This window comes from Cetorhinus maximus, chromosome 19 (assembly GCF_964194155.1).
Source record: "Cetorhinus maximus chromosome 19, sCetMax3.hap1.1, whole genome shotgun sequence".
NCBI lineage: Eukaryota > Metazoa > Chordata > Chondrichthyes > Lamniformes > Cetorhinidae > Cetorhinus > Cetorhinus maximus.
In genome coordinates, this window is record NC_135897.1 from 93,533,170 (window position 1) to 93,555,319 (window position 22,150).

Consider the following 22,150-nt stretch of genomic DNA (forward strand, 5'->3'; position numbering starts at 1 on the left):
CAGATCAGAGGAAGAGAGTGAGAGATGGCAAAGGGAAAGATGAGATGACAACTAAAAATCGCAGGCTATAGCAAACCAGCGGCGAGATAAAAAGTGAGAGTTCGAGCAGGGGAAACAAAAAAGAAAAGATGTTAATTTTCTATTAAAATATAATCCTGTCCCTTCACTGATGTTGTGGTAGACAATAGCTACAAACCATGACGTGTTTATTTTGTCATGAACGTTCAAACTTCCATTTGCCATCAACCATAGAACGAGATAAGTTACACAACCTCATGCTTTGATCAATTTTAAGAATGTGAAACTCATTTCAGACCTCCAGATCTGCGGTGAGATGTTTACCCCTGTTCATATTTCTTGATGTGCCCCATTCATTGACAATGAGTTACGTCAAAATTTGAGAGTCAGAGCAATTTATCAGCTAGATTTCCAACGTGGCACTTGCACACAATATTGCGAGGTCCCAAACAATCAGCAGAGGCCTGAGAGCAATTTTTGTTTTTTTTTCGTTTTCTGTCCGTGTGCATGTTTGTGGCAGGCGGTAAAAATCATTCGCTGCTTTTGGGCCCAACACGGTCTGCGCCTTAATGAAGGCGTTGTGTTGGGGGTGCTGCTGGGTAGGGAAGGGCAGACATGGATGGTGAGGCTCCAGCTAGGCATCAGTGAAAGAATACAGCGTAGTGAAAAAAAAGCAGAAGCCGCGAGTAAGTAGCGGAGAGACACAGGGAGGTAAAGTAACAAAGGCAGAGAGAAAGTGAAACATGATAGGGGAATAGAGGCACAGGGTAAGGGCGAGGGGGGAGGAACAGATAGTCACAGGCGAGTGACAGAAATCCCTTCCTTGCAAGATGAAATATCAATTCATACTCTTGTGTATTATTTTGTTAAAATGCATCTTAACAGATAACTTACATAAGAGCACAAAAAAACATGAAAGAGCAGGACTAGGCCAGCTGGCTTCTCGAGATTGCTCCGTCATTCAATTAAATCATGGCTGATCTGATTTTGACCTTAACTCCACTTTCCTCCCTATAACCCTTGACTCCCCTGTCGATCAAACATCTGTCTAACTCAGCTTTAAATTTGAACTTGACTTTAGGAAGAGAATCACAGAGGGCTAGGTTGAGAATAACAGAGAGAGAGAGAGAGAGAAAGAGACTGGGTGTGAGAGAGATGGTAAGATATAGTTCCAGAAAAAAAGACACGGTGTATGAGTAAAACAGACAAATCACAGAAAGACAATAAGGTTAAAGGCGAGAAGAATAAAAGTGGTAAATAAAAGTAATAGATATGGGCGTAGACTTATTGTGAGACAAGCGCTTACTGACTTCACAACTTGCATGTATGCTTTGAGACTTTTTCTATCCATACATCCGCGTGAGGTCGATCGAGGAGGTAAATGGATTGATCTGAATATTATCCGATGCTCTTGCCTTAATTGGTGTAGTTTTGCTGCGGACGATAGAAAATAACTCACAATAGTGAAACACATCATTCAGATATCCTATTATCCTTGTAAGAATATGAATTTCCCTGGGTGTTCCATGTCTCCAGCCCCCCTGAATTACAGACTACACCTTTAGTGCTTACTTGCAACTACAGGCGAAGAGGAAGCAACATATTCCCTCAGTAGTTGCTCGAGACAGCACTGACTTCCAATAACATATGAATTGCACAATGACGGACAGTTAAAGAGTTTGCAGAAATAGGGCAAAGGAACATTAAGAAACTTTCTTGTGGTATTATTTAACCTTGAAACCGCAACCCAATGTGAATTTCTAGATGAATGCAAATCAATGACATGGTGTTTTACAAAAGTTATTATGTTACGTTAACTCCAGCTGATTGACAGGAGCTTGAGACCGGGTGAGGAAACATCAGTAAACTTGGCTGTAAACCGAAAAGGAAACCGATGTTGATCTCCCCAACACCCTATCAATATTAACCACGATAAGCTTTCGCGACATGCTGCTTTCATTCATTTTGAGGACAGTACTAATCTGCTCTCACTTGTCTATATTGTGAAATAAGTCAAAAATCTCAGTGTGTGCTTCGCAGGAGTTAGTGGTGCCGAACGTGGATGGACCTGTACTCGGCTCGCAGCATTTCACTGCATATACTTCGATGAAGGGATAAACAGGTGTACATCTAAGTTTGCTGACAACATCAAGTGGACATCACTTAGTGAAAATGGGAGTAGGAAAATGCACAGGAACGTTCATAGATTCGACGAGTTGCCAAAACCACTGCAGGTGTTATTTAATGCGGGAAATTGCAAGGGGATCCACTTGAGGCCTAATAAAGATACATCAAATTATTTTCGAAATGGTAAGAGGCCAGGACTATGAAAATATTTAGGGGTTAATGCACAACATGTTAGCCTTGAACTCAAGGGAGTTGCAGTACAAATGGTGGAAGTTATGTTACAATTGCCAAAAAGCTCTGTTTAAAACACATCTGGAGCACAGCATCCCAGGAAGGATACATTAGCATGGAAATAGTGTGGCACAGATTTACCAGAATGAATAAACGGTTAAATTGTGAGGACATGCTGCATAGACAAGGCTTGTACTCAAAAGAGTAGGGAAGATCAAGGGGTGTGGAGATCTGCTAAGGATACAACTGACTGTCACCAGTTGACATTGGAGAACGCACAGATTTTTGTCAAGATGAAGTTATCGCACAAAATTATGAGCATATGGCTGAACCTTAAATCTCTCACGAATCTACGTAATTAAATAGCTTAATTGGTCACAATCGTTTTGTGACTGAAACGAGGCATCCTCAGTGTTATAAAGGAACGGGCTAAACCAGGAAATAAGCCACGCCTGAACCTCGTGATCGAAACACGACCCATCAAGACAGGAGCTTCCAACTGAATTGAGACCAAATCCGCCTATGTCATCGATCCACCCTTCCAACGTCCGCATGGGAAGCAATGTATGTCTTTTGTGAAGCCAATAAGCGCTTCTCTCTCACACACTTCCTTCTTCAAATGTCTCTTACTCTAACCTGTCTTCATGCTTTTGTTTAACAGGTATTCCTATAGCCTTTCTCTGCCATTTCTCTCTCTTAAGTTTACACTATCCTTATTTCTCTGACCCATAACCTAATCGGCCCTTTATGTTTCGGCTTCTTATCCTTACCCCGTGTCTTAATCTCTTATTATAAATCAGCGCCTTATCCTTATTTCCCTCTGCCATTCGTAACCTGTCTCATGATGACACTGTTCTAGAACACTATTTTGGTTTAAGGCAAACCTTAACAAAATAATACGCAAGAGTATGAGGCAATATTCCACCCTGAAGAGAAATAATTCCTATATAACTCCCAAGCTCATGTTTCTCTTCTGTTGCTCTCTCTCTCCTTATTGTTACTATCTTTGACATAGGTGTCTCTATTGTCCTGCTATTGCATGTCCCCCGCCACCCATTTTACTATGTTTCCCGATGCCGCTGTTCTCCTCCTCATTCTCTCCTCTGCTCTCTGTCTCTGTTTTCACTGTAGCATTTTCTTATAGTGATCTCTCACTGCTGCATAATTATCTTCTTGGTGATGGTGGGGGCGAGGAAGGGGCGGGGGAGGGGGGCTGGGGGTGGTTCTCCCTCAACTCCACTGCATGGTATTACGCATACTGCGTAAATAATTCGGTTTAAATGCAACGAATGGCATTGTATCGCCTCCCACAAACACGCACATCAGCACAAAGCAATAACTCCTCCCTCAGCTATCTTCCGGACTCTTACTTTTTGTTGGCCGTTCTTGGCCTCGCAATATTACGTCACAATCTCTTGGTTTAAAATATTGCTGGTCAATGACAAATTCCACATCGTGCTCTGACTCTCTCAACCATTGTCGTGCTTCGTTGCCAGTGTGTGGGCCACATCAGCCGCGTCTGGCAGCACTAAGCGCTTTATTGCATCTCTGGAGGACTGACGTAAGTTTAAAATATTTAATAAGGGCCGAAATTGCAAATTGCGTAACATATTCAATTTAATCTTTGGTGGGAAATCAAAGCTTTATCGCCGATGTTCACATAGATCCATATCCATTGTAATCACCATCTTCCATTATACTGATGAAATACAAAGGTATGTTAACAGAAAATTAAGAATATTTTCCCTGTATCTCTCGCAGTAATTTTCACACCATTGCTTGTTTACGATGTTTTGCGATCTTTAGTTATGGTCTCATGTTTGCCTTTGTCAGCTCACTGTCTCGTTCGCTGACCTGCTTCATTTTCTCCGCTGCCGTTTATATTCATTCCAGGCTCACATTCAAATTCCCCATTTGTGCATTGCTTCCCTCGCGGTGGAGCAAGAATTAATCTAGCAGACGGACGCGAAGAACTGTCAAACACGACAAGGGACATGATTTTCAGAAGTGAATCCTATCAACAACAAAAAAAAACAGCAGCTCGCACTAAGAGGAAAGTGCACGCTTCGCACGGAGGTTATAGTCACAGGTGATTTCCCACCATCAATCCTGCATCCTGGATTTTAATGTGACAGAGGGAGTGGGAGATCAACACTGCGAACATTGATGGTGCATCGGAAAGAAGGCACCGAAGCCGACGACACCTGGGTCCCATTGCAGCATCTTGACAGCCTGCAGCAAGCCCCTCGGGAGGGGCGCACTCCCAACAAGCACACGTTCACCGTACAATCGCAACCATATTTACTCGGACGTTTTATGCCGGGTTCATGGGTTTCCGGTTCTTTCTGAAACGCCCATGTGTAAGGAAGGTGAGGGCATGGCAGCAATGCAGGGAGCTGAATCAGCCTCAGGGAAATATGGCAGTAAATGCTCATTACCCATGAAGTTCCTGTAGGACCTAAAGGTTATAAATTTATATTGGCATAGTAATAGCGTGTTATTATTGTGAATACGTTCATATTTCATATGCTGTTGAAACGAAGACAACGTCACTGAGTGCCTGATGGATTTTACTACATTTTGTTAGCAGGCAGTTGGCAACTCACCATTTCACCATCACCAGCAGCAAACAATGCTGAAACTTCCTTGATTTCATAGCCCTCTCCTCTGCAATTATCAACCGGGGTATCTGTGGAGGGCCATCTGCAGTTCTCTCGCTCTCACTGGCATTCTGTGCCCTCTTCTGCGAGAACCGAAAGAGTAGCCCTGTGAGTAAGAGTAATGGCATGTTCTGCGCTGAAATTTGGAGTGTAATTGTTGAGGTTGAATGTCATGTAACAACATAAGCATGAGGGTGAGTTGGCTGTGTCGATGGGAATGCGAGGAAATGCAGAGCAAAAATAACATCGGTGCATCTGTAAAGTGGGTGGATGTGAGGATTATTGTGATGGAACAGGTTCCAGGAGGCATACTGAGGGCTAAGGTGATGCAAACAGCAGAATGTAGGTGAATGTCCAACTCCGCTCACGTTCTAACACCTGCTGAGGTTATGAAATCACACCCTACACTGAATCCGGGAGTGTGCCACAACCGTGCTACTGGCCTTTTCTGCAGTCCCAAGACGGCCCTGGTGGTTTCAGCTGCAGGCTTCTTCAGTCTATTGTTCCATTGTTAAGGAAGAGTCTCTCTTTCCTACTCCTCACAGCAGGGAACGGTATATCAGCGGACAGGTCAGTACAGGCTTTGCACATCCGGACTCCATCGTGAACCTTTCTTTTCTCTTACTTTCACCGTCCATCTCCAGATTGTCCCTTTCAATACTCGAGTTGAGCTTGCATCATGTGGGGTATACATCATGCCCGCCTCTGTTGACTACATAAAAAAAAACACAAGTAAAATGAGAGAGGCACGGCTGCGTTAAGAAGACAAAACACTGTCAGCTGTGAAACACTTCCTTCCAGATTTCCTGTCATATCTGACATCACCCAGTGCATATCCCAAATAAAATTGGGACCATGGTTTACTCCTGCACTCCCCTCCCGAGAAGCAGATTGTTGACCAACTCAGCATTCTATCGCCTCCCAGCTGAGCTTCGTACATCTGCCTCATGACGACCACTTATGTCCCCCTCCACAAGACGTCACCCCTGTTTCTGTCTAATTGCTGCTTAAATTCTGTTCTCTATCTACATCGGTTCTGTAAAATTCGGCTAATGCAAAATTTTACTACCCATAACCCACGCCTCATCCATCAGACCACTGGCTTCCCGTTCACCAACATCTCACATTTGAAATTCTCGTCCTCGATTTCAAAATCCTTTCCCTCTCAGCCCTGGCTGTTTCTGTAACAATTATCGGCCCTGAACACCTGAAAATTGAAGTCTTAAAGCTCTGTCCGACCACCTACCTTGCTTTCAGCATCCATCTGATAAGCTCTGAAAATCCTTCTCTAAACGCCTGGAGCTTTCCACTCCCGTCACGTCGTTTAATCCACACGATTTCAAAGTCATCTCTTTAACCGTGCTTTTAGCTAAAGCGCCTGATGTCCACTTCCTTTATTCTATGATAATTGTTTGTCGGAATACACTTCTGTGAATAGTCTTGTTACATTTGTTATATAAAGTTATTAATGTATGGAATTGAGTATCAGGAATAAATTCCAGGAACACCAGCATAACATCAATTTAGTTTCCCAGGATGAAGATTCAGAAAGGGAATCTCTGCCTAACCCCTTTTCTCAATGAATGAGGATCGTGCAACAAAATCACAAGTGAAGATAGTTAATCCCACCGATGGGATGTAATTTGAGCTACAAAAAGGCTTTTTTAAAATGTTCAACACAGTTGCTATTCATCAAACTCAAACCTTTGGGTTTCACCATAAATGTTAGCAGTGGAGAAGGATGCAGCAACAGGACATTCTTCTGGGAGAGGTGAACAGCCAGAGGTGATGGTACACATTGGTACCAACGCCATGGGCAGGAAGAAGTATAAGGTCCTTAAGGCAGGTTTTAGAGAGTTAGGAGATAAATTAAAAAGCGGGACCTCTAAAGCAGTAATCTCAGGATTACCCCCAGTGTTACCTGCTAGTGAATGTAGGAATAGGAGGATTGAGCGATGTGCACGTGGCTGGAGGATTGATGTTGGAGAGTGGGCATTATATTTCTGAGGCACTAGAAACAGTTCTGGGGCAGGTGGAATCTATGCAACATGGTCAGTTGCACCTTAGCAGGACCGGGACTAGCATTCTCACAGGCAGATTTGCTAGTGCTGTAGGAGTGTGCTTAAACTAGTTTGGCGAGGGGGGTGGGGGGGGGGGGGGAGGGAAAGTAGCAAGCAAAAATAGAAGGCAGATAAACCAAAGGCAAGCATGAAATAAGATCAGAATGCAGAATACTGTTAAAAAGAAAATGTTTAGGGCATTCCACCTGAATTCATGCAGTATTTACAACAAGGAATTCACCAAGGCTCCTTAGATCGTACCTTACAAACCCGTGACCACTAACAACTAGAGGGCAAGGACAGCAGATAGATGGGAACACCGCCACCTAGAAGTTCCCCTCCAAGTCACTCAACATCCTGACTTGGAAATGTATCACCATTCCTTCACTGTCGCTGGGTCAAAATCCTGGAAAGAGCACTGTTGATCTACCTACACCACATGGACTGCAGCGGTTCAAGAAGGAAGCTCACCACCACCTTTTCAAGGGCAATTAGGGATAGGCAACAAATACTGGCCTAGCCAGTGACATCCACATCCCATGAATGAAGAAAAAACAAAAGGTAGATGATATCAAGGCACATATAAAGGTAAATGGCTATGATTTAACTGTCATTACAAAGACATGGTTGCAAGGTGGCTGAAACTGGGAATTGAATATTCAAGGTATCCGTTATTTAGGAAGGATAGGCAGAGAGGAAAAGGAGGTGGGGTAGCGCTGTTAAGCGATGAGATCAGTATATTAGCAAGCGAGGATCTTAGATCAAAGGATCACGACATAGGACAGGTTGGGTGAAGCAGCAAAGGGGAGTAAAAACAGAAAATGCTGGAAAAACTCAACAGGTCTAACGGCATCTGTGGAGAGAGGAAAAAAAAGAGCTAACGTTTCGAGTCTGTATGGCTCTTCCTCAGAGCTCAAGGGGAAGCACACATTGGTGGGTGTTATTTATAAGCCACCAAACCGAAATGGTAACGTTGGGTATGGTATAAATCAGGAAATTAGAGTTGTATGTAACATGGGTAATAAAGCAATAAGAGGCAACTTCAATTTACATATAAACAGGCTAAATATGATTAGCACTAATGCTGTGGAGGATGGATTCATGCGGGCTGTACTAGATGGGTTTCTGGAGCAGTATGTTGAAGAACTAACTAGGGATCGGGCTATTTTAAATTTAAAATTATGTAATGAGAAAGGGCTAATTAATAACTTTGCTGTAAAGGTGCCTTTAGCAAATGGTGACCGTAATTGATAGAATTTTACATTGCGCTTGAAAGTGGTACAATTCATTCTGAAACTAGGGTCTTAAACCTGAACAAAGGAAATTATGAAGGTATGAGGTGCAACTTGGCTATTGTGGATTGCGAAAATACATTAAAAATGATGGTAGATAGGCAATCGCTAACATTTAAAGTAGTATTATAGGGTCTACAACAAGTATACATTCCGCTAAGATACAAAGCCCAACAGGAAAGGTGAGCCGACCGTGAGTAACAAAAGAGCTAAAAATTGCATTAAATCAAAGGAAGTGGCTTATTAGGTTGCCAGAAAAAGTGGTAAACCCAAGGATTAGGAGCAATTTAGAATCCGGCAAAGGATGGTCAAGAAACTGTTAAAGAGTGGGAAAAGAGAATATGAACGTAAGCTAGCAACAAATATAGAGGCCAGACTGTAAACAGTTCTTTCGGTATGTGAAAGGAAAAGATTGGCAAGGACAAATATGGGCTCATTAGAGGTGGGGACAGGAGAATTTATAATGGAGAAGAGGGAACAGAAAAACTAAACAATTACTTTGTGTCTGTCTTCAAAGAGGAAGATACAGGGAATCTCCCAGAAATACTAGGGGACCAAGGGGCTTGTGAAAATGAAGAACTGAAAGAAATTAGTCTTAATAAAGAGGTAGCACCCGAAAAATTAATTAGATTGAAAGTTGATAAATCCCTGGACCAGATTAGCAAACCCCGTAGTATTGATAGAGATTGTTGTAGAGATAATAGATAGATTGCGGTTGCCTTTCAAAATGCCATAGATTCTGGAAGTGTTCCTGCAGACTGGAAAGTAACAAATGCAACTCCACTACTTAAGAAGGGAGAGGGAGAGAAAACAGAGTGCTCACACATATTAGTTTAATGTCAGTAGAAAGGAAATTGTTTGAATCCATTATAAAATTTGTGATAACTGGACACTTAGAAAAAAAATGATATGATCAGATAGAGTCAACATGGATTCATGAAAGGCAAAACAAGTTTGACAAACATGTTGGAGTTTTTGAAGGATGTTACTTGTAATATCAATAAAGGAGAACCAGTAGATGTGGTGTATTGGGATTTTCAGAAGACTTTTGATAAGGTCCAATACAGGAGGTTAGTAAACAAAATTAGAGCACATGGGATTGGTGGTGACATGCTGGTATGCATTGAGAATTGGTTAACAGACAGAAAACAGAGGGTAGGGGTAAACGGGTCATTCTCAGGATGGCAGGCTGATTCTAATGGGGTACCACAAGGTCACTACTGGGGCTACAGCTGTTCGCAATCTATATAAATGATTTCAATGTAGGGACCAAATGTAATATTCAAAATTTGTTGATGAAACAAAACTAGATGGGAATGAGAGTTGTGAGGAGGATACAAGGAGGCTTCAAGGGGACTTGGGCAGACTTACTGAATGGGCAAGAACATGGCAGGTGGATTGTATTGTGAATAAGTGTGAAGTCATCCACTTTGGTAGAAAAATAAGAATGGCAGAGTATTTCTTCAATGGTGAGAGATTGGGGAACTTTGATGTCCAAAGGGACCTGGGTGTCCTTGTTCATGAGTTACTAAAAACTAGCATGCACTTGCAGAAAGCAATTAGGAAGACAAATGTTGGCCTTCATCCCTTCATCGCAAGGGGATTTGAGTGCAGGAGTAAGGATGTCTTGCTGCATTTCTATAGAACCTTCTTCATGAGACCGTACCTCGAGTATTGTGTAGAGTTTCAGTATCCTTATCTAAGGAGGGATATACTTGCCATAGAGGGAGTGCAACACAAATTCACCAGACTAATCCCTGGGATGGTGGGATTGTCTTATGAGGAGAGATTGGGGGGGACTGGGCCTGTATTTTCTACAGTTACAAAGAATAAGAGGTGATCTCATTGAAACTTACAAAATTCTTAAAGGGCGTGACAGTGTAGATATAGATAAAATGTATCCCTGGATGGGTGGTCTAAAACCAGGGGACACGGTCCCAGAATAAGCGGCAAGCCATTTAGGACTTAGGTGAGGAGGAATTTCTCCACTCAGAGGGCAATCATTGAGCATGTTCAAGACAGAAATCGATAGATTTTTGGATACGAATGACATCAAGGGATAGGGGGATAGCGCGAGAAAGTGGCGGGGTAGGTGTTCAGTCATGGTCTAATTGAATGGCGGAGCAGGCTCGACGGGCGGATTGGCCTACTCCTGTTCCTATGTTCCAATATTCCCAAGAAAATGGACAAAATGGTAAGACACACGAACGGAACCCGCATCTGTATGAGATCGCTGAGGGCTCGGTGATTCGATATCTATTTTCTAATTCCCATTAATGACCTAGATTCAAACATCGAATGCAATGTTGTCAAATGTACAGATTGTGCTAAACTAGGAGAGGAAGCAGAATCGGGAGAGACAGTTTAGAAATTATAGAATGGACTGGACAAAATATGCAGCTAAAAAACAGACAGGATTTAATGGGGACAGAGTAAAAACTGATTGCAAGCATACTGCTGGTGTTAAAATGGCTGAAGGGTAAACTGAGACAGACGGAGAAACCTTAGTATAATCAATACTAACATGCCCAATTAATCCAGAGACGTGATCAAAGACAATATAATGTTGAACTACATAGTCAAAGCAGTACATTCTGTCAGTGGACTTGTGAGCAACTGTATCGCAAACTATTTAGACAACACCTTAAATGCACTACCCAGTTTTAGTCGCCAAGAGAGTCAAGCGCGGAAGGAAGTGAACTCCATCGCATTTAATAGAATTAAATATTGTACGGAGCGTGTAAAAACAGTCCGATACGATACCCCCAACCTAATTCACCTAATGCCAAGATGGTGGTCGACCCCGATGTGCTTAAACATTGAGAAGTTGTGTGCGTAATGTTAGAAGTCGATGAAATGACGTTTCAAGCTGTTACAAAACACCATTTTCAAACATATTTATTTCTATGCAGAGTTTACAAGTGAAGACGCAAGTAAGCCTACGACAGATTAACTGCAATTTTCAGAATTATGGGAGATGAAGAGAAATCGAGCCGAATGCCGGAGAGCAAGATGACGGCCTTGCTGAGAAAACCTTTGACTCACGTTGGCACGGGGACCCATGGTTTGACTCACAAACTTTGCTACCCAGTGTGTGGTTTCGTTTTAGAAATCGGTGTGAAACCAATAATTGACAGAGAGTTTGGAACTATGGTCTGGGATGGTGTAAGTTCACAGCAGTTTCACCTTGTCAAATGTGAAGGCAACTCTGTACATTGGAAGACAACTCGCTAGTGCTGGCAATGTTACCCCGTCACAGAGCGCTAATTAGATTTGACTTGAGCCTCAAAGTACCACTAACAGTTGCTAAGGAAAAATGTGCACTAAAGTGACTCCACTGAACATGGATATAATTACAACATGACAAGTTCACATAGTCACATTCCATTTACAAATGTTTTCATTAAAAGTAAACTATAATAGAAATGAGGACAGCAATCACATGCTGATGTTTGCATTTAAAAGATAGATTCTAAGGCATCCTTCACATAGTAACATTGAAACAACATCTGGCATCGCCACCTACTCGTCAAAAATTCAATCCTTGACCTCTCTGTTTTTGCAAAGCTCCGCGCCACCTCCAACCACCCTTTACTCTTCAAAGCTCCTGAACACGTTGTCTCCCAAATTCATGCCAATCCTTCCTAGAAGCCCACATATGAACCCTCACAATCAGGTTTCCATACGTACCAGAGTATTGAAATGGCTCCTATCAGTCACAATTGACAGTGTGTGTGACTGGCACAGGGAAACAATTTTTTTCTCGGCCTGTCTCCAGTCTTTAACATAGTTAATCAACGCACTTCCTTCATCGCGTCTTCACCCTCAGCACTTGCAAGACTCCACTCTTATTTATCTAGTCATGGCCAGAGAATCACCATCAATGGCTTTGCTTCCCATTCCCGCGCTGTTGCCTCTGATACCCCCAACAATGTATCCTTTTAACAGCCTCCACACGCCATAAACTTGAGGTCTTCTAAAACTCGCTTTCCACATCTTAACTTACAACAAATCCCGAATCATCCTTCACCCCTTTGCTTGCTAACCTACACTGACTCCCAGCTAAGCAGCACCTTGTTTATAAAATTCTCATCCTTGTTTTCAAATTCCTTCATGGCCTGCCTCTGGCCTCTCTCTGTAAAATCCTCTGGTCCCACAACCCTCTGAGATAACTGCGGTCCTTTAGTGCTGGCCTGTTTAGCCTCCCCAGTTTCAATTGATGGCCATGCCTTCAGCATTAACAGCCATAACTCTGGAATTCTGCCCCCAAACCTCTCTGCATCTCTACCTTGCTTTCCACCTTTAAGACACACCTTAAAACCCAACTCTTGATCAAACTTTTTGTCATCTGTCCAAATATCTCCTTATATGGCTCAGTGTCATTTTTAAAAATAATGCCTCACTGAATAACCTTGGCACTTTTCATTACTTTCAAGACACTATATCAATACACGTTGCAGTTGTTGCTATGATAGAGACTGGCAGGACACGAGTTCTATTTCCTCCATAACATGGCATTCCGACTCCAAAGCAGGATTGCAGCCGTGTTGACAAAATAACTACAGAAAAGGAAGGCATTTTGGGCCGACTCATTTCATCTATTCAGTTGTCCGAATATCACCCAAAGTAAGAGCCAACCCTTTCTAAAATCCTTTCATGTAATTTTAAAATATTTTAGCTGTGCAGCTTTGTGTTGGCCCTGGCTCAGGTGGTTCCATTCTCATCTAGGAATCAGAATATTGTGAGTTCATCTCTACTCCAGGGCTTGAGCAAAAAAAAAATGAAGGCTGACACTCCAGTGCAGCACTGCTGGAGGGCTGCACTGTCAGAGGTGCCGTTTTTGAGGTGAGACATTAAGCCGAGGTTCTGTTGGCCCTCTCATGTGGTCGTAAAAATCCCACAACACTACTTCAGAGAAGCCAGAGATTTTATTCCCAGTGTCCAGGACACCATTTTACCCTCAATCAACGTCACAAAAAACTAATAAACAGATTATCTGGTGATTATCACATTGCAGTTTCCTTGTGCCCATTGGTGGTCATGTTTCCTAGATTACCTTCTTCTTAGGCAGCTCCACGGGGTCGAGGATGGTTTGCCTCCGCACCAAAAATGAGTTCTCAGGTGGCTAAAGAGTCCAGTGACCTACAATCTCTGTCACAGGTGGGGCAGGTGGTGGTAGGGGAACATGATGGTAGGGGTGGAGTGGGGTGCCCAGGTTGCCACGCGTTCCTTTTGCCATCGATGCTTGACTTCAGCTAGCTCTTGGCGATGGGATCTGAGGAGTTCAGCCCCTTGCTGGATGCTTTCCCTCCACTTTGAGAAGCCTTGGACCAGGGGTTCCCTGATGTCGGTGGGAATGTCGCTCTTTTTCAAGAAGACTTTGAGGGTGCCCTTGAAGCGTTTCCTCTGCCCTCCTGGGCTCCCTTGCCGTGTCGAAGCTCCGAGTGGAGAACTTGTTTCGGGAGTTTCATGTCAGGCATGCGGACGATGTGGCCCACCCTGCGGAGCTGATCTAGCGTGGTCAATGCTTCCATGCTGGGGTTGTTGGCCTGAGCAAGTACACTGACGTTGATGCAGATATCCTGCCAATGGATTTGCAGGATCTTGTGGGTGGAGCTCTGATGGTACTTCTCCAGAGTTTTGAGGTACCTGCTCTACATTGTCCACGTCTCTGAGCCATATAGGAGGGCTGGTATCTCTACTGCTTTGTAGACCATGATCTTGCTGCTGGGTGTTAGGTCCTGGTCTTCAAACACTCTCTTCCTTAGGTGCCTGAAGGCACACTGAAGGCACCTCATCGTCAATGTCTGCCCTTGTTGGCAGTAGGCTTCCAAGGCATGGAAAGTGGCCCACGTTGTCTAAGGTCTTGTCGAGGATTTTGATAACCGAGGGGCAGTGCAGTGTGGAAGGAGCAGGTCAGTAGAGGACCTTTCTCTTTTAGATGGTTAGTGTAAGGCCCATGGTTTCCTATGCCTCAGTGAAGGTGTTGGCGATGGCTTGGACCTCGGCCTCCGACTGTGCACAGATGCAAGCAGTGTCTGCATGTTCAATGGTAGAGGATGGGATGACCTTGGATCTGGCGAGCAGTTGGCGGAGGTTGAACAAGTTCCCGTTTGTCCTGTAGTTTAGCCCCACTCCAACGGGGATCTTTCTGAGGATGAGATGGAGCATTGCGACAATGAAAATCGAGAAGAGCATCAGTACGATGACACAGCCTTGCTTGAGCCCAGTCAGAAGGTGGATTGGGTCTGTGATGGATCTGTTAGCCTGGGTCATGGCTTACATGCCATCACGGAGAAGGTGGAGGATGGTGACAAACGTTTGGGGGCAGCAGAAACAGAGGAGGGTGCTCCATAATTCTTCATGATTGACAGTGTCGAAAGATTTTGTGAGGCCAAAGGAGACCATGTACAAGGGTTGGTGCTGTTCCCTGCATTTCTCTTGCAGTTGCCGTATGGTGAAAATCATGTCCGTTTTGCGGAATCTGCATTGCAACTTTGGGAGGAGCTCTTCAGCCACAGGGACAAGGCAATTGAGGAGGATTCTTGTGATGGCCTTCACTGTGGTCGACAGCAGGGAGATTCCTCTATAGTTACTGCAGTCAGACTTGTCACCTTTCCTGAAGATGATCCCGATTACAGCGTCTCTGAGATCTCCTGGCTTGCTCTGCTCCTTCCAGTTAAGGGAGATGAGGCCATGTACTTGCGCCAATAGCGCTTCTCCACCATGCTTTAGTACTTCGGTGGAGATTCCACCTAGGTCCGATGCCTTGTTGCTCTTTAGCTGTCAAATGGCCTTTTCTACCCGGTACCGAGTTGGGGTTGTGCTGAGGTGGTGGTGGGTATCATTCTGTGGGATGGAGTCGAGGGCGCTCGCATTGAAGACAGCGTCTCTGTTAAGAAGACCTTCAAAGCACTCCTTCGACAGGGAAGATCACTGTAACAATCCCCCTCAATCACCTTCTCCCTGTGTCTGACAAACTCCTTCCACAGTCACAATGTAGATTCCGCTCATTAAGGATCACAATGGACAGGATGTTCATCGCGTGGCAACTGCAAGAGAAATGCAGGGAACAGCATCAACTCTTGTACATGGCCTCCTTTGACCTCACAAGGGCTTTCCACACTGTCGACCGCAAAGGATTATGGAGCATCTTCCTCCGTTTCGGCTGCCCCAAAAGTTTGTCACCATCCTCCGCCTGCTCCACGATGACATGCAAGACATGACTGCCTCTCTGTCCTTGATGAGCGCCTCTCCGTTCTTGGCCAGCAGTGGAGTTGGCCCTTGTGCTGTAGGCGGTTTTGACTGCGCTAAATAAACCTCGCACATCATAGTTGCCAACTAACTGTTGGATCTCCTGCGCTTTCTCCACCCACAATCTGTTCTTTGGATCGCAGGTTTTTTGTCGGACCTCAGCCTTCAGTAGAGTTGTTGATTTGCCCTCGAGTTGAGTTGCTGTTTCACGTTTCCTACATTGCAACAGCACACTTTAAAAATACGTCATTGGCTATAAAGCGCTTTGGGACAACCCAAGGTTAGGAAAGGCACGATATAAATGCAGGTCTTTCTTTTTGCTTTTCTCTATCAGATCATAGAACGTATTAGAAGATAAGTATTCAGCTGAAATGACCTCGCCATATTATACTGTGCACTGGACTGGTTGCCATTACTACAGACAAAAGTGCTGTAGCTATTGAAATGACAGGGAATAGGGCAGCTAGAATGAATGACCGTTTGAAAGAGTTGGGTTATGAGGAATTCTTATATAAATTGGGCATGTTTTCACTGGAAAAGAGACTGAGAGGTAATATGATAGATGTTTTGAGGAGTTTAATTAGACTAGAGAAGGTGGACTATGACAGACTTTTCATTTTTTTACAGAACAGTTGAACCAGAGGCACATCCTCTGAATAGGGATAATTTTATATCAAGCTGTGAAACGTTATTTCAGTCAGCAGTGGTAAATCGATGGAACAGGCTGCCTAGCTAGAAACAGTTAGTGTTGATGAGTTCAAATACAAATTAGATAGTTTATTTTCAAATAATATTTTGTGAGACAGCATATGAGTATTTTAAGATATGATCGTTGGTTCCTACATACTTGGGAGGAACAAATCACATTGGATCTGTGATTCCCAAAGATCACCAACAATCGTGGCTTCCTCATCTTATGTCTGTGTCCGTCATAATCTGGTTGAGAGACTCGTTGCTATGGTTAGTCAACAACAACATTATCATTGCTGTGGCTCAGTTCATAGCACCCTCGCCTTTGAATCAGAGGGTTGTGGGTTCATGTCCCACTCCTGGAAACCAAGAACTGTGATTGTACTCGAAAAGAGTTGCAATCTGTGACTGTTGATAACTCGAAAGAGTATCATTGCATCATTCGTCTGCAATTATGGTAATGAAGATGAGCCTTTTAGTTTTTTTTCAGCAATTCATGTGCTCCTATAAAACAGCTCAAGAAGTGTTTCCCTAGAAGTAGTGCAACAATAATAAAGAATAAATGCAAACAGATGCCACAAACCTGAAATAAAAACAGAAAGCGCTAGAAATACTCAGCAGGTCCGGCACCACTGGGTTAAAATCCTGGAACTCCCTCCCTAACAGCACTTTGGATGTACGTACACCACATGGACTGCAGCGGTCCGAGAAGGCAGCTCATCGCCATCTTCTCAAGGGCAATGAAGGGTGGGCAATGGAAGTGCTGACCTAGTCAATTGAACAAAATATTAAAATAAAATATTAAAGAATAAAAGAAATTCATGGAGAGAAACAGAGCTAACGTTTCATTTAAATGATCCTCCAACAGAACCGAGGAAAGATACACATATAATAGGTTTCGTACAAGTGAAAAGGAGGGGGCAGGAAGAACAGAAGATAAGGTGTAGCATAGGGTGGAGGGAGGGAGAGGCTAAATGACAAAAGGTTTCATGATACGAAACCCAAAGGGAATGGTAATTGATATGTTAAATAAATAGAAGCAGGAAGCATGTTCTCGCTCTGAACTGGAAAACATGGTTTTCAATTTCCACTTTCATCTTCACCTGGTCTATCTCTGACCCTTCCCTGGCCTCACACAGGAGAGAGTCAATGAGGTAAACAATCTGAGCGACCCGCCCCACTGATCCCAGGATTCCTGGAACATTGGCAGCAACTTTAACCCTGGCCCAGGAGACAACTCACGAGAAATACTCCTTTCCCCAATGGTGCCAGGAAGGATTGATGCTGCTTAATTTCCTGGCAGCTCCATCTATATGTCACAGTTGTAACATTGTTATGCTGTTTTTTAGGCTCTTGGTTTGTGTCAGTACTTTGAGGAGCAGAAGATGAATTTCTCGCAGAAGAAAGTAATTGAACTGGGAGCAGGCACTGGAATTTTAAGCATTTTAACTGCTCTTCTAGGTGAGTAATATTTACCCTGTGCACTAATGGGACAGCAGGACATAACTTCATGATGCAGGGGAAATATTTGGAAGTTACTTTTTAAATTCGCTCTGGGAATGTAACGTTGCTGGCGAGTAAATAACTGATTACTACACTGAACAGCTAATGGGTGTAGAGTTAACTATGGCCGCTATGGCCAAACAGACAATAACGGATCAATCTCCCGCTGTGTTGCCCACCAGATTTTGATATCTATTGAATCACTTGGAGAGGTGAATAGCGGCCAGCTGACCCAGCCACCGCAATTTTACATTTTAGCAGCAGCCAAATTAATCGTAGCAGGAGATTTAGTGCGAATACACAAACTCAGTGCATTAATTCGGATGCTGCCCTGCACCAAGCAGTCTAAGCCCTGATGGGCTGTCACTTCGATAGGCAGAAGAAAAAAACACTGTACCCGGTTCAATGTTTGGGCTACTGATGTTTCGCGGTCTGAAATTCACAATTCGACTGAATCCTTATAGGGAGCGATTTAAGCCAAACGTAAAACCTTCGTATGATCATTTGACACGAGAAGAGGGATAAATTATGAGCACACGATGCTTCCTTTCAGTTTAATCAGCGGCAGTGTTATCCAATTGAGGTGTTTCATATTTTGAAACGATTTGCTTGGTTTGATAAGGAGATACCATTCCCTTTCTCGGGGGAAGAAGAATACCAACAACTTGCATTTATCGAGCGCCTTTTAACGTAGTATAACTCCACAAGGCGATTCAAATGAGCCAAAATATTGAGGCCTTTAGGTTAAGTGGTGAGGTCGGTTTTAACCAACATCTCAAAGACGGACAGAGAGGCAGAGATGTTTAGGGTTGGGGATCCCAGAGCTTTGGATCTCAAGTATCGAAGACCAATGGAACTCAGAAAGTGGGAGCAAAATCATACAATTAGATCTCAACATTTAAGGCTGAAATCACGAAACGCTTTTTCTTCAAAACGTTTGAAAATGGAAACTTGCAATTCTTTGCTCCAAAATCTGGTTGTTTCTGGGCATCCATTGAATTTTTCAAACCCAGGACGGGAAAGTATGATCTTTGGTAAGGCTGCCAGGTGATTTGCAGCAAAGGCAGGTGGAGTGTGGACAGATGAGTAATGAACTTGTTAAATGATGAAACAGGCTCGGGGGCTGTAGGGTCATTTCCAGTTCCTAAGTTAATGAACACAAAGAGCGTCAAAGCGGAATGCAGGGGACATCAATTTCTGATTTTGCAAAGTTCAATTCAAACATTCGACTATTTGACACCCAGATTTCTAGTCCGCTGCTCTCCGTTTGCACGGTTCCACACTGGAAACGGCCTGACCCCCCCTCATTGGTCAGTCCGTACCAGACAAGTTACAGACTGGCAATTTTTCCTTTTGCTCCAGGGCATGGGCACTTCGGTGCCCCCTGGGACCCGCCGCTTTGGATGTGGCCATATTCCCACGGACCCAAGTGACAGAGATTTTTCGTCTTCTTTCAGGTGGAGACGTCACCGTAACAGACAAACCGCAGCTTCTGAAGCAAATAGAAACGAATGTCTCTGCCAATGTCCCTTCTTCCTGCAGGCCTCCAGTCAAAATCCGTGCCCTCTCCTGGGGTTCTGACCACACTCTGTTTCCCTCAGACTATGACTACATCCTGGGTGGGGATATCGTTTATACTTCTGCAAGCATTCCTCTACTTCTGAAGACACTGCAACATCTCAGCAATGAAAGGACCGTCATTTATTTCGCCTCCACTATGTCGATCTGTCTCCGTTTGGTCACCTCCGGATATCAAACCCTGTTTCAGTATTTTGACTCTGATCTCGTTTGTAGATATGAAAACAGAGATGTTAACCTGTACAGGATGACTAAAAAAAAGACCCAGTGCTGAAACTACCCTCATGTCGTAGAATCATAAAATCATTCAAATTTGCCGCACAGGAGGAGGCCATTTGGCCCATCACGCCTGAGCCGGCCAAAAGGAGTGATCTAGCATAACCCCACTTTTCATTTCTTGTTCTGTAATAATGTAGATTACAACAGTTCGCACATATCCGAGTACCTTTTAAATGCGACGAGAGCTCTAGCCGTTACCATCCTTTCAGGCAATGAGTTCCAGAACCCCTCACCTTTTGGGTGAAATTTAATCCTTTTAGCAAGCACTTGAAATTTAAGCCCTAAACCATTGCCCTGTCTGCTAGGGGAAATAGGTCCTTCACATCCACTCTATCCAGATTCCCCAGTTATACGGAGATAACCTGCTGGCTCTTATATTCTATGTCTTAGCTAATAAAGGACATTATCACGTATGCATCCCTAACCATCGTATCTACCTGTTCTGTTACCTTCAGGGATTTGTACTCATGCATTCCGAGATCCCTCTGTTTTTTTACATCTCTCATTATCCTAATATTTATTGTGTAATCTCTTGCCGTTTTTGCCCTCTTCGGATTGAATTCCATTGCCCACTGTTCTGCTCATCTGAACAGTCTTTTGATTTTTCCCTGTAGCCTACTGTTTTGTTCCAGACAATCAACTGCTCAGCCATTTTTTGCACCACCTGCGAACTTCTGAATCGCACCCTTTACATTTAAATCTAAATTGTTGGCATACATTACGAACATCATGGGGCCCAGCTCTGAACCCCGCTGGAAACATCCTTCCAATGACTAAAACACCCATCAACTATGTTCTGAACCTGACAAGCACGGGCTGGTTGATTACAGTTAGAACTGTACAGCAATCGAAGGGACGTGCTGTTTGATTTCATCTACCAGTTGCTGCGATGTATGGCCCATATACCTGGCATCACACCGGCATTCAAGTTCATACACTACATTACTTATTTCTGTGGTAGACAGGGCGTATTTTTGGCTTGACTACACCAGTCGTGTTGCTACTGCATAGCAGCAGCGTGAAGCGGCTCGCTTCACCTTTTGCTCAAATGTTTGAGAGACTTTACCTTTCCAGGATAATCTGAGGTAGGCTGGGCAGTTGGATTGGGATTCCTACAGTTCTACGCGCTATGAAATTGGCCTGATCGGCATCGTCGTAAATAGGGCCCGAGATATTTATCCATCGTGGAAGCTTGATACCGAAGTAGGAGGCGTTAAAGCCACCATGCTGGGTAATGGCTACCCAAATCAATCAGTGCTCCCTGTTTATCCTGCAAACTCATGAATGGTCCCAGAGCCGCCACTTCCGGTCTTTGAAAGTGCATAGTCTGAAATTTAGTTGACATTTGGTATTATTGCTTCTGTGCTGATGCCCTCCTACCTTCGGCAGAGTGTCTCTTTTCTCAGTAACAATGCGAAGGTAGTTTCCGGTTCAATGTGGTGTATTCTCACGCTGGCGAATAGCCGGGAAAATCTCATGGACAAACTATTTATCATGTCTTTGATTTTCTATAATGTTTACTATGACTTTTCCACACATGCTGACTGCACGCCTAGGGTAGGAACGCTAATAAGATTTAGACTATTCAGCAATTCGCCATCTCAGTCAGATACACTTGTTTTCTTTCCCAACGCCCACACGCAGATTGTCCAACAGGGGTTATCAAACAGCCAATTAACTGTTGTAAACCTTGGCCATTTTGAGGCACCGAAGTCACCTCTAGCATTTATAAGAGACAGCTTGGCTCAGGGAAGCTCTGTTGTGTCTGAGTAAGAACGCCCTTGTTTGAAGTTCCGATCTACATCCCAGCAGCTAAACTAGCTTCATATTTCAGTACAATGCACAAGGCATTCTGAACTATGAGAGGAGACGACATTTGGACGAAACGTTAGCAGGCCCGGTCAACCTGGGTAAATGGAAGAAAAGCTTCAGTGGCACTATTGTCGGTCCACCCGTTGCCCTAGCCTGTATTTATCGATCAACCCGGTTAACAAAATACAGGTTTCCTGGTGAGTTGCCACGTTTCTAATTGCAGGGTATTGTGTAGAAGTTGATTAGCCGTTTTGCCAACAGAACAATAGTGACAAGAATTCATATGTATATTTTTGGCTGTGAAGAGTTTTGGGTCATGCTGAAGTCATGAAAAGCCAAACGTTACTTTCTTTTTGAAGTACCAACTGACTTGAGGAGCATACCGGCATGTCCTTTGCCCCTAATGTTCAGTTTCCTATTATATTATATTCCCCCTACGAGCCAACCATTAGTATCATTTATGGTCGTTTGTCATGCTTCAAAATATATTTATAGCTCATTTTCTTCATTAATAAAAACTATCAATGGTATCGTCAGTACACCAGGCATAAATATATTGCTCACTGTATAACTATATGTTGCTCACTATATAACTATATATTGCTCACTATGTAACTAGAGAACCATGCAGATTTAATTATCTGTT

At 43.6% G+C, this 22,150-nt stretch overlaps 1 protein-coding gene across 1 annotated transcript; it reads left to right on the forward strand.

Annotated features, from left to right (window-relative positions):
* The first annotated feature begins 11,358 nt into the window (after positions 1–11,358).
* Positions 11,359–19,687, forward strand: LOC144694112 (EEF1A lysine methyltransferase 3-like). Its single transcript, XM_078564470.1, has 4 exons — positions 11,359–11,553; positions 14,836–15,066; positions 17,682–17,793; positions 19,293–19,687. The coding sequence occupies exons 1-4, from the start codon at positions 11,359–11,361 to the stop codon at positions 19,685–19,687; spliced, it is 933 nt and encodes a 310-aa protein (XP_078420596.1).
* Positions 19,688–22,150: the final 2,463 nt, after the last annotated feature.

What these genes read in the sequence shown, in the direction of transcription:
- LOC144694112 (XM_078564470.1), top strand. Translation starts at nt 11,359, where the DNA reads ATGGGAGATGAAGAGAAATCGAGCCGAATGCCGGAGAGCAAGATGACG. An exon ending in GAACTATGGTCTGGGATGGT is followed by an intron (nt 11,554 to 14,835) that starts GTAAGTTCACAG and finishes TTTCTCTTGCAG; the next exon opens with TTGCCGTATGGTGAAAATCA. An exon ending in GGCTTGCTCTGCTCCTTCCA is followed by an intron (nt 15,067 to 17,681) that starts GTTAAGGGAGAT and finishes GCTGTTTTTTAG; the next exon opens with GCTCTTGGTTTGTGTCAGTA.